Source organism: Oncorhynchus gorbuscha, linkage group LG20 (genome assembly GCF_021184085.1).
Source record: "Oncorhynchus gorbuscha isolate QuinsamMale2020 ecotype Even-year linkage group LG20, OgorEven_v1.0, whole genome shotgun sequence".
Classification (NCBI taxonomy): domain Eukaryota; kingdom Metazoa; phylum Chordata; class Actinopteri; order Salmoniformes; family Salmonidae; genus Oncorhynchus; species Oncorhynchus gorbuscha.
In genome coordinates this window covers 17,336,120-17,355,998 of record NC_060192.1, presented here as the reverse complement: position 1 = coordinate 17,355,998, position 19,879 = coordinate 17,336,120, and the positions used below count along the sequence as shown (strand labels likewise).

At 45.1% G+C, this 19,879-nt stretch overlaps 1 protein-coding gene across 2 annotated transcripts in view; it reads left to right on the top strand.

The window, feature by feature from the left end:
* The window catches only part of LOC124007025 (astrotactin-2-like), a 528,751-nt gene that overhangs the window by 506,766 nt on the left and 2,106 nt on the right, over positions 1–19,879 (top strand). For both annotated transcript variants that reach the window (XM_046317271.1, XM_046317272.1), the window contains 2 exons: positions 14,069–14,169; positions 14,671–14,854. In XM_046317271.1, coding sequence (XP_046173227.1) covers positions 14,069–14,169; positions 14,671–14,854 — 285 coding nt within the window. The remainder of the gene's footprint in view (positions 1–14,068; positions 14,170–14,670; positions 14,855–19,879) is intronic.

Genomic DNA, 19,879 nt, shown 5'->3' with positions numbered 1-19,879 from the left:
TCCTACCTTCACCACCTGGGGGCGGCCCGTCAGAAAGTTCAGGACTCAATTGCACAGGGCGGGTTGAGACCCAGAGCCTTAAGCATAATGATGAACTTGGAGGTTACTATGGTGTTGAATCCTGAGCTGTGGTCATTAAACAGCATTCTTACATAAGTATTCCTCTTGTCCAGATGGGATAGGGCACTGTGCCGTGTTCTGGCGATTGCATCATCTGTGGACCTGTTGGGGCAGTATGCAAACTGAAGCTCATCACTAAGCTAAGGACCCTGGGAATAAACATGTCCCTCTGCAACTGGATCCTGGAATTCCTGATGGGCCGCCCCCAGGTGGTAAGGGTAGTTAAAGACACATCCGCAACGCTGATCCTCAACACTGGGGCCCCTCATCTGACCGTAAGGCGCTATAGAGGGTAGAGTGTACGGCCCAGTACATCACTGGGGCCAAGCTTCCTGTCATCCAGGACCAGTGTCAGAGGAAAGCCCATAAAATTGTCAAAGACTCCAGTCACCCAAGTCATAGACTGTTTTCTCTGCTTCCGCATGGCAAGCGGTACCGGAGCACCAAGTTAGGACCAAAAGGCTTCTTAACAGCTTCTACCCCCAAGCCATAAGACTGCTGAACAATTAATCAAATATTCACCGGACTATTTACATTGACACCCCCCCCCCCCCCCTCCCCCCATTTGTTTTGTACTATCTATGCATAGTCACTTCACCCCTAACTACATGTACAAATTACCTCAACTAACCTGTACCCCCACACATTGACTCGATACCGGTACCCCCTGTATATAGCCTCGTTATTGTTATTTTGTTGTGTTACTTTTTATAATTTTTTACTTGAGTTTATTTGGTTTATTTTCTTAACTCTTCTTGAACTGCACTGTTGGTTAAGGACTTGTAAGTAAGCATTTCACGGTAAGATCTACACTTGTGACAAAGACAGTTTGATTTGATTTGAATCAATATCATTGTAATGCTAGAAATAACATAAGAGTCAGTATAAGTGTATGTGCATATTATGTGTGTGTGAGCAAATTATGGAGTGAGTGTTTATGGGTGTTTGAGTGCCAATGTGCGTGAGTGTGTAGGGCCCTGTGAGTGTGCATAGAGACAGTGCAAAAATTAAAAAATGCAAGGGTCAACTCATAAAGTCCGTGTAGCCATTCTGTTAGCTATTTAGCAGTTTTATTGCTTGGGGATAGAAGCTGTTCAGGAGCCTGTTGGTGTCAGACTTGATGTACTGGTACCACTTGCCTTGTGGAATCATAGAGAACAGCTTGAGTCTTTAACAATTTTCCGGGCCTTCCTTTCACACCGCCTGATATAGAGGTCCTGGATGGCAGGGAGCTTGGACCCAGTGATGTCATCCGATTACGTTACTGAGATTGGGTAATCCAAAAGTTACTTTACTGATTACAATTCTGAACAGGTAGTAACTGAAACAGATTGCATAGAAAGTAAGCTGCCAACCCTGCTTATGTCAAGTCCAAACCATTTGCTTGTACAGAAAACCTGAATGAGCAATCCATTTTATGGCAGAGCTTAGAGTGATAAAACACAAAAAAAGGCTTATTTATTGGTGCAAATGACATATTTTAACTTTTCCCTTTTTTTGTTCTAAAGACATGTCTTTTATTGGGTGATTTCATGTTAGTCACTTAAAATAATATAATAATAATATAATAAAATCACCTAATCACAACACGTGTAGACGTAGCTTTAGTTAAGATATAGATAGAAAATGCATATGGCACTGCTACGGTAGTATAATCATATTTCTGCTCAAGCCTCCAGTGATATGTGCAGTTGCCAGCAGTCAGTATATAAAGTTAACCTGTAATTGATAGAAAAGGGAGTAGAGAAAGTATATTACGTTGTTAGCGCGGTGAGTCCTTTCTTACAGACCTGACCCGAGATTTTAAATCAAAGTCGTAAATTAGTTTTGTGGCCGTAAATTCTTGGGTCACTCAGGAATTATATTCTCCTGGTGCATTTGATTGATTTGTGGACCGGCTCAACTGATCTTGACCCAACGTCTGATGTCATTGACCATGAATCTCTAGGCTGCCTGGCTTCCCCTCTCCCTAGCATGCCAGAAATACTACCATAATTGCTCTCTTTCTTCCCTACCCCACCTCTCTCTATCTCTCTCTCTCTCTCTACCTCTCTCACCGCTTCCCTTTTCCTCTTTCTGTCTCCTCTCAACTTTCCTTCTTCCTCTCTCTATGACTCTCTCTCTCTCTCTCCCCTCTCTATCTCTCTCTCTCTCTCTCTCACTCCTTTCTCATTAAATGATAAGGCAAACGTTACTTTATGGCGGCATTTCCATCCACCGTTTGTTCGCCTCATTGTTTGTTGAGCTTTCAAAATGATAGTACAGGGACCAAACCATGGGATGACAAACAACCAAGTAGTAGCCAGACAGCTTTGAGGGGAGTGAGGGAGAGAACGATAGGAAAAGACAAAGGAAATCAGAGAGGCAAGTTATCCTGCCTCTCGCCCGTCCATTAAGGGTTCTCCGAATCCTGTGAAGCGTGGGAGTGGGCAGTTGTCCTCGTCCTTCTCGCCACCTGCGATTTTGGGCAGTTCCATGGTAAGAAATGTGACTATTCCTGGTGCAAAAACAATGTCTTATCCCAGAGCTTGTATAATTTATATTACCAAGCTGCTCCTGAATATACTACAACAGAACATGGAAATCGATTCTATCATAGTCCGTGTGGGCTTTAATGACATTATGACGGGCAGCTCTGAACAGTTGAAACTGGATTTTAAAGAGCTGATTGACTCTGCTAGAAACGAATAAAATACCAATCATTTCTGGCTCTGTGCCCTCTCTGAATCGTGTCATTGAACAATTTAGCAGGATTATTTGTCTTCACAACTGGCTATGTGACTATTGCAGTTCAATGGGTGTAACTTTTGTTGACAAATTCGATACCTTTTGGAAACAAAACACGTTTTATAAGTAGGATGGTATCCACCTAAATCATTTGGGTTCATGGATCCTTTCACAGCATTATAAGGCTGTGTTGAGACAATGACTTATCAATGACCCAAGCCCAGCTCAGTTAATCTCTACCATTGTGAAGCTGATTTGTCATAAAGCTTCAGCAAATGTACATTATACCAGGTTCGTTGGTAGACACAATATTCCCAGTAAAGCAATGAAAACAAATAAGCATCCCAGAAGAAAAATGCTCAAAATACAGTCGGAAGTTTACATACACCTTAGCCAATTACAGTTGAAGTCGGAAGTTTACATACACTTAGGTTGGAGTCATTAAAACTTATTTTTCAACCACTCCACAAATTTCTTGTTAACAAACTATAGTTTGGCAAGTCAGTTGGGACATGGAATTTTTCTACCAATTGTTTACAGACAGATTATTTCACTTATAGTTCACTGTATCACAGTTCCAGTGGGTCAGAAGTTTACCTGAAAAAGCTTGGAAAATTATGTCATGGCTTTAGAAGCTTCTGATAGGCTAATTGACATAATTTGAGTCAATTGGAGGTGTACCTGTGGATGCATTTCAAGTCCTACCTTCAAACTCAGTGCCTCTTTGCTTGACATCATGGGAAAATCAAAATAAATCAGCCAAGGGCTCAAAAAAAATTGTAGACCTCCATAAGTCTGGTTCATCCGTGGGAGCAATTTCCAAACGCCTGAAGGTACCGCGTTCATTTGTACAAACAATAGTACGCAAGTATAAACACCATGGGACCACACAGCCATCATACCACTCAGGAAGGAGTCACGTTCTGTCTTCTAGAGATAAACTTATTTTGGTTTTGAAAAGTGCAAATAAATCATGGCTGGGCCTAATATAGTGTATATGAGGTTATACCTTCTCCTTCCTCCTGAATCCTCCCCCCCCCCCTCCTCCCTCTCTGCAGATGACTTCGTCAACCATTTTGAAAAGAAGGCCGACGACATCCGATCCTCGTTTGCTAAGTCAAACGACACCGCTGGTTCTGCTCACACTGCCCTACCCTGTGCTCTGACCTCTTTCTCCCCTCTCTCTCCAGATGAAATCTCGCGTCTTGTGACGGCCGGCCGCCCAACAACCTGCCCGCTCGACCCTATCCCCTCCTCTCTTCTCCAGACCATTTCCGGAGACCTTCTCCCTTACCTCACCTCGCTCATCAACTTATCCCTGACCGCTGGCTACGTCCCTTCCGTCTTCAAGAGAGCGAGAGTTGCACCCCTTCTGAAAAAACCTACACTCGATCCCTCCGATGTTAACAACTACAGACCAGTATCCCTTCTTTCTTTTCTCTCCAAAACTCTTGAACGTGCCGTCCTTGGTCAGCTCTCCCGCTATCTCTCTCAGAATGACCTTCTTGATCCAAATCAGTCAGGTTTCAAGACTAGTCATTCAACTGAGACTGCTCTTCTCTGTATCACGGAGGCGCTCCGCACCGCTAAAGCTAACTCTCTCTCCTCTGCTCTCATCCTTCTAGACCTATCGGCTGCCTTGATACTGTGAACCATCAGATCCTCCTCTCCACCCTCTCCGAGTTGGGCATCTCCGGCGCGGCCCACGCTTGATTGCGTCCTACCTGACAGGTCGCTCCTACCAGGTGGCATGGCGAGAATCTGTCTCCTCACCACGCGCTCTCACCACTGGTGTCCCCAGGGCTCTGTTCTAGGCCCTCTCCTATTCTCGCTATACACCAAGTCACTTGGCTCTGTCATAACCTCACATGGTCTCTCCTATCATTGCTATGCAGACGACACACAATTAATCTTCTCCTTTCCCCCTTCTGATGACCAGGTGGCGAATCGCATCTCTGCATGTCTGGCAGACATATCAGTGTGGATGACGGATCACCACCTCAAGCTGAACTTCGGCAAGACGGAGCTGCTCTTCCTTGCATTAGCGTAGCCTCTTCTGTAGCCTGTCAACTATGTGTCTGTCTATCCCTGTTCTCTCCTCTCTGCACAGACCATACAAACGCTCCACACCGCGTGGCCGCTGCCACCCTAATCTGGTGATCCCAGCGCGCACGACCCACGTGGAGTTCCAGGTCTCCGGTAGCCTCTGGAACTGCCGATCTGCAGCCAACAAGGCAGAGTTCATCTCAGCCTATGCCTCCCTCCAGTCCCTCGACTTCTTGGCACTGACAGAAACATGGATCACCACAGATAACACTGCTACTCCTACTGCTCTCTCTTCGTCCGCCCACGTGTTCTCGCACACCCCGAGAGCTTCTGGTCAGCGGGGTGGTGGCATCGGGATCCTTATCTCTCCCAAGTGGTCATTCTCTCTTTCTCCCCTTACCCATCTGTCTATCGCCTCCTTTGAATTTCATGCTGTCACAGTTACCAGCCCTTTCAAGCTTAACATCCTTATCATTTATCGCCCTCCAGGTCCCCTCGGAGAGTTCATCAATGAGCTTGATGCCTTGATAAGCTCCTTTCCTGAGGATGGCTCACCTCTCACAGTTCTGGGCGACTTTAACCTCCCCACGTCTACCTTTGACTCATTCCTCTCTGCCTCCTTCTTTCCACTCCTCTCCTCTTTTGACCTCACCCTCTCACCTTCCCCCTACTCACAAGGCAGGCAATACGCTCGACCTCATCTTTACTAGATGCTGTTTTTCCACTAACCTCATTGCAACTCCCCTCCAAGTCTCCGACCACTACCTTGTATCCTTTTCCCTCTCGCTCTCATCCAACACTTCCCACACTGCCCCTACTCGGATGGTATCGCGCCGTCCCAACCTTCGCTCTCTCTCCCCCGCTACTCTCTCCTCTTCCATCCTATCATCTCTTCCCTCTGCTCAAACCTTCTCCAACCTATCTCCTGATTCTGCCTCCTCAACCCTCCTCTCTTCCCTTTCTGCATCCTTTGACTCTCTATGTCCCCTATCTTCCAGGCCGGCTCGGTCCTCCCCTCCCGCTCCGTGGCTTGACGACTCATTGCGAGCTCACAGAACAGGGCTCCGGGCAGCCGAGCGGAAATGGAGGAAAACTCGCCTCCTTGCGGACCTGGCATCCTTTCACTCCCTCCTCTCTACATTTTCCTCCTCTGTCTCTGCTGCTAAAGCCACTTTCTACCACTCTAAATTCCAAGCATCTGCCTCTAACCCTAGGAAGCTCTTTGCCACCTTCTCCTCCCTCCTGAATCCTCCTCCCCCCCCCCCTCCTCCCTCTCTGCAGATGACTTCGTCAACCATTTTGAAAAGAAGGTCGACGACATCCGATCCTCGTTTGCTAAGTCAAACGACACCGCTGGTTCTGCTCACAGTGCCCTACCCTGTGCTCTGACCTCTTTCTCCCCTCTCTCTCCAGATGAAATCTCGCGTCTTGTGACGGCCGGCCGCCCAACAACCTGCCCGCTTGACCCTATCCCCTCCTCTCTTCTCCAGACCATTTCCGGAGACCTTCTCCCTTACCTCACCTCGCTCATCAACTTATCCCTGACCGCTGGCTACGTCCCTTCCGTCTTCAAGAGAGCGAGAGTTGCACCCCTTCTGAAAAAACCTACACTCGATCCCTCCGATGTCAACAACTACAGACCAGTATCCCTTCTTTCTTTTCTCTCCAAAACTCTTGAACGTGCCGTCCTTGGTCAGCTCTCCCGCTATCTCTCTCAGAATGACCTTCTTGATCCAAATCAGTCAGGTTTCAAGACTAGTCATTCAACTGAGACTGCTCTTCTCTGTATCACGGAGGCGCTCCGCACCGCTAAAGCTAACTCTCTCTCCTCTGCTCTCATCCTTCTAGACCTATCGGCTGCCTTCGATACTGTGAACCATCAGATACTCCTCTCCACCCTCTCCGAGTTGGGCATCTCCGGCGTGGCCCACGCTTGGATTGCGTCCTACCTGACAGGTCGCTCCTACCAGGTGGCGTGGCGCGAATCTGTCTCCTCACCATGCGCTCTCACCACTGGTGTCCCCCAGGGCTCTGTTCTAGGCCCTCTCCTATTCTCGCTATACACCAAGTCACTTGGCTCTGTCATAACCTCACATGGTCTCTCCTATCATTGCTATGCAGACGACACACAATTAATCTTCTCCTTTCCCCTTCTGATGACCAGGTGGCGAATCGCATCTCTGCATGTCTGGCAGGCATATCAGTGTGGATGACGGATCACCACCTCAAGCTGAACTTCGGCAAGACGGAGCTGCTCTTCCTCCCGGGGAAGGACTGCCCGTTCCATGATCTCGCCATCACGGTTGACAACTCCATTGTGTCCTCCTCCCAGAGCGCTAAGAACCTTGGCGTGATCCTGGACAACACCCTGTCGTTCTCAACTAACATCAAGGCGGTGGCCCGTTCCTGTAGGTTCATGCTCTACAACATCCGCAGAGTACGACCCTGCCTCACACAGGAAGCGGCACAGGTCCTAATCCAGGCACTTGTCATCTCCCGTCTGGATTACTGCAACTCGCTGTTGGCTGGGCTCCCTGCCTGTGCCATTAAACCCCTACAACTCATCCAGAACGCCGCAGCCCGTCTGGTGTTCAACCTTCCCAAGTTCTCTCACGTCACCCCGCTCCTCCGCTCTCTCCACTGGCTTCCAGTTGAAGCTCGCATCCGCTACAAGACCATGGTGCTTGCCTACGGAGCTGTGAGGGGAACGGCACCTCAGTACCTCCAGGCTCTGATCAGGCCCTACACCCAAATAAGGGCACTGCGTTCATCCACCTCTGGTCTGCTCGCCTCCCTACCACTGAGGAAGTACAGTTCCCGCTCAGCCCAGTCAAAACTGTTCGCTGCTCTGGCTCCCCAATGGTGGAACAAACTCCCTCACGACGCCAGGACAGCGGAGTCAATCACCACCTTCCGGAGACACCTGAAACCCCACCTCTTTAAGGAATACCTAGGATAGGATAAAGTAATCCTTCTCACCCCCCCCCCTTAAAATATGTAGATGCACTATTGTAAAGTGGCTGTTCCACTGGATGTCATAAGGTGAATGCACCAATTTGTAAGTCGCTCTGGATAAGAGCGTCTGCTAAATGACTTAAATGTAAATGTAAATGTGGAAGGACTGCCCGTTCCATGATCTCGCCATCACGGTTGACAACTCCATTGTGTCCTCCTCCCAGAGCGCTAAGAACCTTGGCGTGATCCTGGACAACACCCTGTCGTTCTCAACTAACATCAAGGCGGTGGCCCGTTCCTGTAGGTTCATGCTCTACAACATCCGCAGAGTACGACCCTGCATCACACAGGAAGCGGCGCAGGTCCTAATCCAGGCACTTGTCATCTCCCGTCTGGATTACTGCAACTCGCTGTTGGCTGGGCTCCCTGCCTGTGCCATTAAACCCCTACAACTCATCCAGAACGCCGCAGCCCGTCTAGTGTTCAACCTTCCCAAGTTCTCTCACGTCACCCCGCTCCTCCGCTCTCTCCACTGGCTTCCAGTTGAAGCTCGCATCCGCTACAAGACCATGGTGCTTGCCTACGGAGCTGTGAGGGGAACGGCACCTCAGTACCTCCAGGCTCTGATCAGGCCCTACACCCAAATAAGGGCACTGCGTTCATCCACCTCTGGCCTGCTCGCCTCCCTACCACTGAGGAAGTACAGTTCCCGCTCAGCCCAGTCAAAACTGTTCGCTGCTCTGGCTCCCCAATGGTGGAACAAACTCCCTCACGACGCCAGGACAGCGGAGTCAATCACCACCTTCCGGAGACACCTGAAACCCCACCTCTTTAAGGAATACTTAGGATAGGATAAAGTAATCCTTCTCACCCCCCTCCCCCCTTAAAATATTTAGATGCACTATTGTAAAGTGGCTGTTCCACTGGATGTCATAAGGTGAATGCACCAATTTGTAAGTCGCTCTGGATAAGAGCGTCTGCTAAATGACTTAAATGTAAATGTAATACAATACGTTTTGTAGTGATTCATATTTTGTTGATGTAAAGAATATTTGTTGGTCTGTGGTGTGTAGCAACCAGACACTTCACTTGACACATTTATGAAATTGCTCATTCCAGTTACTAATAAACATGCACCCATTAAAAAATTACTGTAAAAACTGTTATATCCCTGTGGATTAATGAGAAATTGAAAAGGTGTGTGGTTGAGAGGGATGAGGCAAAAGGAATGGCAAAAAAGTCTGGCTTCACAACCGATTGGCAAACATATTGCAAATTGAGAAATCATGTGACTAAACTGAATAAAAAGATGAGGAAACTACACTATGAAACAAATATAAATGACATAAAGAATGATAGTAAAAAGCTTTGGAGCGCCTTAAATGAAATTTTGGGGAAAAAGACTAACTCAGCTCCATCGTTCATTGAATCAGATGGCCCATTCATCACAAAACCGACTGATATTGCCAATTACTTGAATGATTTTTTTCATTGGCAAGATTAGCAAACGTAGGCATGACATGCCAGCAACAAGCTGTGACACTACACATCCAAGTATATCTGACCAAATTATGAAAGACAAGCATTGTAATTTTGAATTTCTTACGGGTTTTTTTGTTGGGTTTTATCCATCATCTTTGAAATGCACGAGAAAGGCCATAATGTATTATTCCAGCCCAGGTGGAATTTAGATTTTGGCCACTAGATGGCAGCAGTCTATGTGCAAAGTTTTTGACTGATCCAGTGAACCATTGTATTTCTGTTCAAAATGTGGTGTCAAGACTGCCCAAATGTGCCTAATTTGTTTATTAATAACTTGTAATGTTCAAAACTGTGCATTCTCCTCAAACAATAGCATGATATTATTTCACTGTAGTAGCTACTGTAAATTGGACGGTGCAATTAGATTAACAAGAATTTAAGCTTTCTGCCAATCAGATATGTTTATGTCCTGGGAAGTGTTCTTGTTACTTACAACCTCATGCTAATCACATTAGCCTATGTTAGCTCAACCGTCCCGCAGGAAACCCACCGATCCTGAAGAAGCAGCACTATCAACAAGGTAGGTTCTACAGGCCCTAGTTTTGTCTTACCTGGACTACAGTTCGGTCGTGTGGTCAGGTGCCACAAACAGGGAAATTGCAATTGGCTCAGAACAGGGTATTCTTTCAGTTTTTTTTGTACTGTCCAGAACAGACTATGGGAGGCGCACTGTACTACATAGAGCCATGACTACATGGAACTCTATTCCACATCAAGTAATTGATACAAGCAGTAAAATTTGATTTAAGAAGGTAGAGCAGCGCTTTATTATGGACAGACTTCTCCCCATTTTAGCTACTGTATCAATATGGTTTGACCATGACAGTTAACAATCCAGCGTTACTCCAAGCAGTTTAGTCACCTCAACTTGCTCAATATCCACATTATTTATTACAATATTTATTAAGGTTTAGGGTTTAGTTAATGACTTGTCCCAAATACAATGCTATTAGTTTTAGAAATATTTAGGCGTAAATTATTCCTTGCCACTAACTACAGTTCTTTGTTAAGTGTTGCAGTCATTTCAGTTGCTGTAGTAGCTGATGTGTATAGTGTTGAGTCATCCACATACATAGACACACTGGCTTTACTCAAAGTGGCATGTCATTAGTAAAGATTGAAAAAAGTAAGGGGCCTAAACAGCTGCCCTGGGGAATTCCTGATTCTACCTGGATTATGTTAGAGATGCTTCCGTTAAAAAAAAACAGATAAAAATGCACCTTATGGAACAGCGGGGACTGTGAAGCAACAGAAATATAGGCACAGTCACACACGTACACTTGGATTTTGTACTGTAGATAAGTAGGGGCCTGAGGGCACACAGCGTGTTGTGAATGTATTGTAATGTTTTATAAATAGTATAACTGCCTTAATTGTACTGGACCCCAGGAAGATTAACTGCTGCCAAGGCAGCATGGGGATCCATTACAAATACAAAATAGATGGTGTGAGAGAGGGATGGACGGAGAGAGTAAGAGAGAGAGATAGGGATTGTATGGAGGGTTGGGTGAATGTTCCCAGTATGTTACCCTCTGTTTTGACATGCTCGTGGCAAGCCAGACCACGGTGCTCTCTTTGTTCTCCTAGGCGATCCTTATCGATGCCAGTGGTGAAGCCTGCCACCGCAGACTCCCAGTCTATCCACTCACACTCCACTCAGCTGCACTATGGGTAACAGGCCCAGTCATCCAGACCCAGCTAGCGCATCTGATCGGCCATCTTCGATCTTGGATGGGAGAATCACAACAGGCGTTGTATGCCTGACAGTTGTGTTAACAACACTGCGGGGAAGAAAACAGCCAAAATACATTTTGTGGTGATCTTTGTGGAAAAACACAAAGGCTAGAGAATGTTTCTGTTGTAGTCTCCTTTCACTATATTAATGAGAGCTTTTGTCCCACTGTTGGTCTTTGAGAGGCTTAATTTTTTTACATAATAGCACTGAGATTAGCCTGGGGAGCAAAGTAACTGTCTTCGATGCCAACCACTTTAACAACCAAAAACAACAACGCGCTGGCAAGCAGCGTCCGGGGCCCTAAACTAAACTTTACAAATTGCATGATGAATAGACCCTGCCCCCCCGCTCCATTCACTGGCCAGTGACGAGACCACATCATTTAAACAATGTGATTGTTATATGCGGTGTTGTTTTGCTGGGCAGAGGTTCTACAGCGAACTTCGGACGGACTCTGGCCCCTCGTCTTCTGTGAGGTTCTTGGGAATACCAATATACCACACATCTCTCTAGATGAATAACAAGTTCGGACAAACTATGCAAACAATGTCTTAATAGCCTGTATTACAAACAAAACTATCAGTTGGTGGTATTAAAACACAGGCTCTTCAAACAAAAGGCAGACTTACAGAAAGCAAGACATTAAAATGGGCCTCTGCCAGTGAAATAGCATTGTGAAACAGTGGAAGAAAAATGCATGATAGGCTACATGACCAAAAGTATGTGGACACCTGCTTGTCATCTCATTCCAAAATCTTGGGCATTAATATGGAGTTGGTCCCCCATTTGCTGCTATAGCAGACTCCACTCTTCTGGGAAGGTTTTCCACTAGATGTTGGAACATTGCTGCGAGGACTTGCTTCCATTCACAATAACATTAGTTCGGTCGGGCACTGATGTTGGGCAATTAGGCCTGGCTCGCAATCTGCGTTCCAATTCTTCCCAAAGGTGTTCGATGGGATTGAGGTCAGCACTCTGTGCAGGCCAGTCAAGTTCTTCCACATCGATCTCGACAAACCATTTATGTATGGACCTCGCTTTGTGCACCGGGGCATTGTCATGCTGAAACAGGAAAGGGCCTACCACAAAGTGTTGCCACAAAGTTGTAAGCACAGAATCATCAGCTGTACCTTTAAGATTTCCCTTCACTGGAACTATTTCCCTTCACTGGGGCCTAGCCCGAACCATGAAAAACAACCCCAGACCATTATTCCTCCTCCACCAAACTTTACAGTTTGCACTATGCATTCGGGCTAGTAGTGTCCTCCTGTCATCCGCCAAACCCAGATTCGTCTGTCGAACTGCCAGATAGTGAAGCTATTTCATCACTCCAGAGAATACGTTTCCACCACTCCAGCCGACACTTGGCATTACGCATGGTGATCTTGAGCTTGTGTGCGGCTGCTCGGTCATGGAAACCCATTTCATGCTCGATGCCCGATGAACAGTTCTTGTGCTGACATTTCTTCCCGAGGCAGTTAGAGTTGTGAGTGTTATTGAGTGTTGCAAACGAGGACAAATTATTTTTACTCGCTACACGCTTCAGCACTCAGTGGTTCCATTCTCTGTGCATGTGTGGCCTATCACTTCGCAGCTGAACCGTTATTGCTCCTAGATGTTTCCGCTTCACAATAACAGCACTTACAGTTGACCTGGGCAGCTCTAGCAGGGCAGAAATTTGACGAACTGACTTTTTGGAAAGGTGGCATCCTATGACGTTACCATGTTGAAAGTCACTGACCTCTTCAGTAAGGCCATTCTACTGCCAGTGTTTGTCTATGGAGATTGCATAGCTGTGTGTTTGATTTTATACACCTGTCAGCAATGGGTGTGGCTGTCAGCAATGGATGTTATACACCTGTCAGCAATGGATGTTCAATCATGAACAATATTAATTTACACGTATGTATTCTTCTGAACATCCTATTCCCAGCTGTTTGCAGTTTAGATAATGGTCATGTTTGATGGTTCACAGAAATGGTTCACAGAAAAGTAAATAAAAACAGTCAGCTCACAGAATAATGCTGAGACCGGGATTTTTATAGAACATGACTTTGTTTTCATTAATCTTCCCCAACACACTTTTAGCGATGATCCACCATTTCAACTTAAAGTATAGACCCTAGAAATAGAATGCAAAGAATGACAAGTACCACTTGACTTTATCCATGCCAAAGGAGCATCAAGGTATGGTTAATTTGGGATTGTCCAATCAGCTCTGGCTGGACATCCCAGCATCCTTACATGCACATATCCATGTATGCACGTTGGTAGTTCATGTCTCATAAACAGCCATCATGTCTCTAAAAGCTACTTATATGAGAAAGACTGGACTACCTACAGTGCAGCGCTTCGCAGGAGACCATTTCTCCACACTACATTGTACTGTACTAGCCACTGCCACTGGGAGGTCCTGGGGGAACTCTAGGTATTCTGAGGTCTTAATATGTGAGTAGGAACTTCGTCTTCAGAGGAAGTGGGAGTTCCATTTAAGGGAGTTATTAGGTGTGATGGCTGTTGCTGCCAACCGGCTCGTCTGTCCTCTGCTGTAGCTTCAAGTACCAGGCAGTGCCACTTACTGACGTAATCATTCCTCTGGAATCATCACCCGCTCCTGGGTCCTGGGTCTTGACCCGTCTCTGAGTTGTGGCTTTTTTCAAAAGAGAGTTCAGTGGTTGTCAACATTGGCTTATAGAAATGCTGTGCAAAGTGTAGGAGCCGGGTACACTGGGTAAACTCTGTACATCTAGCTTTGAAGGAAGGTTGGGATGGGATGGCTGAAACAACATAGTTTTTTCTTTTGGTGTCAATAGGCCTGTTTCTTTCCTTGATACAGTAAGAGTACATGTGAATGTGGTTTAAAAAAGGTTGTTAATTGTTGTAGACAGATTGAAGATGTCAGCTCTAATATTATTTATATTCTTTGTTAATTCTCTCTCTCAGGTTCACTCTATATGCTGTGGACAGTCGAGGGAGTCGTTCAGAGTCTAGCTTCGTCTCAGTGCGGACTTCTTGTCCCATGGTAGACGATAGCAGAGCAGAAGGTACTCCTTCTCACACACCCCTTTCACACTTAATTTTCTCTTCCTATATTCTGTCCATCCCAAAACCTTTCCATTCATCCTTTACACATTCTCCTTTCCCCTTCTCTCTAACCCCCCATTCAGCCCCCTCACCATCCATTCCTATCTCTCTCCAATAGACAATATCACTTTAAAAAATATATATTTTTACATGTATTTAAATGTAAACTTTATTTAACTTGGCAATTCAGTTGAGAAGTGTTTTTATTTTATTACAATGACGACCTACCCTGGCCAAACCCGGACGACGCTGGGACAATTGAGCACCCGTCCTATGGGAGCCCCCGTTTGTTGGCATACATAAAATTTTTTGGGCACCAAGGTTTTCACCAGCACCTAGGATTTACTTGTGATGTTGATCTTGGGTTGACTTGCCCACCTTAATATCACAAGTTCACCTGTGTCTTTGAAATGAGTGTCTTCTAAATGACTTCTCCCCTCCTCCACCTCCTCCTGTGTCAGAGATAGCAGACAAGGTGTATAACCTGTACAACGGATACACCAGTGGCAAGGAGCAGCAGACGGCCTACAACACTCTGATGGAGATTCCTCCTCCGCTGCTTTACAGGGTGCAGCACCACTACAACTCCCACTACGAGAAGTTTGGAGACTTCGTCTGGCGGAGCGAAGATGAGCTGGGACCCAGGTAAGGCTCGGAAAGGCTTGGACACGTCTCAGGTGTCACTGTGATTCTGGTGTCCCCACAACATCTGGTGTCACGGTTTGCTTGGCATCAGTGTCACTTCAAATGTCATCTTCCACTGTCTGCGTGGGAAGTATCTGACAAAACGGTGACATGTTGTGTTCTGTGTCCAAATGTTCCTTATTGTGGATCAGGTAAAATATTGAATTAGTAACAGATTCTGCCATGGGCCCACAGATTTCAAGTATAAGCAACAGTCTACCTAATTGGTCCAGATACTTAATCTGTTACTGGTCTAAGTTGAACTATTTGAGCTAACAGAACTTCATTGTTTATGATCTTGAAGTAAAAAGGCAATAATCACAACATTCTCAAGAATGCCTTAGGGTTCTTGGCAGCCTTTGCCAAAAACATCATTATCTTTTTCCCCGTCATCTTCAGTTTTCTGAAATGTTGAATCCTCCCATTCCAGTGGATTTCAGAATGGCCGCCTTCCAACCCTGTAACATGAGGTTGTTTTTACAGAAGTCTTATATATCCAGTCAATAAGTTGAATGTCTGTTGCTGGAGCTCCATTGTTTCTTCATCCATCTTCAAAAAGGTGGCTCACACCTGTAGACACACACACACACACACACGTGCAAACCACATGCACACACAAACACCTTGGTCAGCTGTAATTTTGGACAGCAAAATATTGGTTTAGGCTTTCACTGCAAATCCTGGCCCATAAAACCAATCATGAACAGGTTTGTTCCATTGGAGTACCAAAGAATCCACACGGCACAGCCATATATTTTCATTTTCATTTACTCAAGTTCATCAGATGTTTTTATTTCCTCTCGTTTACCTTTTTATCAGATTGTGGACCCAATTGGTGACTGGACTAAAGTGCTAAATATACAAATTACAGCCTTGCTATTACAAGGGAGCCTATGGCGTAGCAAATGGTCTTGGATTCATGGAATGGGACTGGTCCGGTGTTGGCATTTCACGAGTGTTTCGGTTAATAGGGACAGCACTGTTTGTGTATAGTGTGGAATACTCATTCATAAAACCAACTTCTCTGGTTACTTGTAAAGGCATGAAGCCCCCAGTAAACTCAGGAATGATTTCATAACCACGTCAGGAAAGCATTGCTCCGTTTCCCCGGGCTAGGACTAGACTCTTTACCCACACAGAGCTGGAGGATTAGACTGAACACAAGGGCTCCTTTCAATCCAACCCGCACCGTGGTATTTGCGGGTTTGTTTTCTACAAGTGTTTTCAAAGAGTTTGCAGTGGTCTCCTGGAAGCCAATGAGAAGCTGTTTGTTCCTGTGAATGATTACCCAATCAACCAATTGAGAAGCCTGTATTTCTCGTGATTAGCCAGTCAACTAATTGCTTACTGTTTAGTTTGGAGTCAACCCCCAGGCTCCCTAACTTCAATAAAAGCTTAAGCTTTTGAATCATGTGATTAATGAGCATACAAATGCTTAGTTGACCTGAAAAGACCAGGGAAAATATGTAGTATGAGGGCTGAATCCAAAGCATTTGGATGACTGACAATGGAATGTTATTTACTCCCTGAAATTGTCAGGGCAGGGCTTGTTGGGTTACGTACACATGACATTCACTTCTGACATTTACATCAATCAGGGTAAGATTTCACATAAATCCTTTTAAGATTATACAGTGATTGATGTGACATTTGCGCAAGATTTATGAGATGTGTTTACGACTTGATTTGTGTCCTCAGAATGGACAGTGTCATGTATTTGCTATCTGTTGTTATGGGGGTTAAATGGGGTTCAATCCACGTTGGACTGGTAGTGTCTGGCTCGCTCTCTATTTTAGATGTTAGCACTCAAGACCAGGCGTTATCTACTGGGACTGCCTGGGGATCCAGGGTATCACCGAACTAATGGCATTCATGTCATACCAGGCATGTGTGTGCACGCAAGCACACACATCCCCAGACCTCCACTCGCTGCAGTTATCCATTATGGTGGTCTTCCAGCCTTGCCTTATCACTGGCAGGGCTGGAATAGAGATGAAGGTTATCTCCATCTCTTCATTCAAATACTCAATCATGGACACTCTTACTGACAGTTGTGGCTGCTTTTTGTGATTGTCTTGTTGTCTCTACCTTCTTGTCCTTTGTGCCCAATAATGTTTGTACCATGTGTTGTGCCGCTACCGTGTTGTGTTGCTACCATGCTGTGTTGTCATGTGTTTCTAGCCATGCTGTGTTGTCATGTGTTTCTAGCCATGCTATGTTGTCATGTGTTTCTAGCCATGCTGTGTTGTCATGTGTTTCTAGCCATGCTGTGTTGTCATGTGTTTCTAGCCATGCTGTGTTGTCATGTGTTTCTAGCCATGCTGTGTTGTCATGTGTTTCTAGCCATGCTGTGTTGTCATGTGTTTCTAGCCATGCTGTGTTGTCATGTGTTTCTAGCCATGTCTATGTTGTCATGTGTTTCTAGCCATGCTGTGTTGTCATGTGTTTCTAGCCATGCTGTGTTGTCATGTGTTTCTAGCCATGCTGTGTTGTCATGTGTTTCTAGCCATGCTGTGTTGTCATGTGTTTCTACCATGCTGTGTTGTCATGTGTTTCTAGCCATGCTGTGTTGTCATGTGTTTCTAGCCATGCTATGTTGTCATGTGTTTCTAGCCATGCTGTGTTGTCATGTGTTTCTAGCCATGCTGTGTTGTCATGTGTTTCTAGCCATGCTGTGTTGTCATGTGTTTCTAGCCATGCTATGTTGTCATGTGTTTCTAGCCATGCTGTGTTGTCATGTGTTTCTAGCCATGCTGTGTTGTCATGTGTTTCTAGCCATGCTGTGTTGTCATGTGTTTCTAGCCATGCTGTGTTGTCATGTGTTTCTAGCCATGCTGTGTTGTCATGTGTTTCTAGCCATGCTGTGTTGTCATGTGTTTCTAGCCATGCTGTGTTGTCATGTGTTTCTAGCCATGCTGTGTTGTCATGTGTTTCTAGCCATGCTGTGTTGTCATGTGTTTCTAGCCATGCTGTGTTGTCATGTGTTTCTAGCCATGCTGTGTTGTCATGTGTTTCTAGCCATGCTGTGTTGTCATGTGTTTCTAGCCATGCTGTGTTGTCATGTGTTTCTAGCCATGCTGTGTTGTCATGTGTTTCTAGCCATGCTGTGTCATTGTCATGCTGTGTTGTCATTGTTTCTAGCCATGCTGTGTTGTCATGTGTTTCTAGCCATGCTGTGTTGTCATGTGTTGCTAGCCATGCTGTGTTGTCATGTGTTTCTAGCCATGCTGTGTTGTCATGTGTTTCTAGCCATGCTGTGTTTTTGTCTTAGGTCTCTGTTTATGTAGTGTTGTGTTGTCTCTCTTGTCGTGATGTGTGTTTTTGTCCTATATTTATATTTTAATTTATTTTAATCCCAGGCTTCAGTCCCCGCAGGAGACCTTTTGCCTTTTGGTAGGTCGTCATTGTCAATAAGAATTTGCTCTTAACTCACTTGCCTAGTTAAATAAAGGTTAAATAAAATACAAAATAAATATAGACAGATGTAGACAATGCGGGTAGTCATCTTGAGTGGTTGACACTTTGAACCGAAGGGTACTACAGACACATACAAATGGTATATCCTTTTCTCTTTACCAATTGAATGTCCTGGTACAGCGTTTTTTTTTTCAATATAACATAAAATGCTCAAATTACTTTTGAATGTACAAATCCATAAACACTTTTGTACAGTATGTCATCTGTGTATGTGTTGATTTGTTTGATACCTAAGTGTGAGTAACAGTTATATAACTCTTACATAACAAAGCAATAGATGTCCCCAATGTCTTGAAGATTAGGGTATTTGGGTTTCCCTGTCTTTGCATGCCTTCTGTAAGCAGAAGCCGATTTTGTGCAATCAGCCTTTTTTAAGTGTTTATTTGGGGAAGTGAATTGGTAAGGTCAGCTTTGACTATGAGGTCACATACTTGTTTCGAATTACAGCCCCTATGCCAAACACCGCTCTTACGCCAAGCCAAACACTACATTTGACAGTCAACGAACACTAACTAAACTTTCAAGTCCATTTCCTCCTCATTCTCGTAAAGATTTCCTGCTGAACCCTGCCTCGGTCTGCCCCCCGAAAACAGACCACCCCTCGACAAAGCAGTTTTATGTGAATAGACACCGGGGACATTAGCATGATATGGAGATGGAGAAACTTAGACTACCGGCCGAAAGAAAGAAAATATTTGGACAGACACCAGGTTAGAACTCCAGCAGTTCAATAGTTTTGCGATGATGGCAACATTAGGTTTAAAGTTTCAGGCCCTGTGTTTTGTTTTGTCCACACCCATTGCCTGGAAGCGCTCTCCGACAGCCATAAATAATATCATACATTTGGAAAAAGTTTGTCTTAAAGGAAGATTATGTTGTTGTTTTTTCTTCTGTGATTTGGAAATTGAAGGTGGCTTTTGCAGGGACCGAGGGGGAGAGTAGGGGGTATGTTGGACTCCTGAAGAAGGCATTTGGATGACTGACAGTGTAGAGTGATTTACTGCCTGAAATTGGCAGGGCAGGGCCTTGTTGGGTTAATATACGAGCCGGCTCTATCGGTGGTGCCTTTTAAAAGGTAACAGCGTGCCTAACTGAAATGTGAACACTCAGCATTTACTCACGATGTCAGGAAATCTGGGAGACCGACGGAGTTACACTGAGACTACACTGAGACCCAGCCACCGACCGCTAGTATTGTCACAGCGCAACCGCACATATTTCTCGCCATACTGTGCATGTACTGTACAGTGTGTTTATATCGATGCATTATTTTAAATTGTGCTCAATGTTATTGTGTCTTTATGCAGGTTGTTTTTCTTCTTTGGTTTCCATACAGATGTATGATCTTAATTTGAGCCAGTTTGCTACAGCAGGAAAATAATCCTGCAGCAAGGGGAAATGTAAATTATTATGTGTATTATAATTAATGGACATTTTTCTGTATGTTGATACATTTTTCGTAAGGGAAAATCAAGTCTGATAATTTTTAAACCTCAAATACACTGCAAG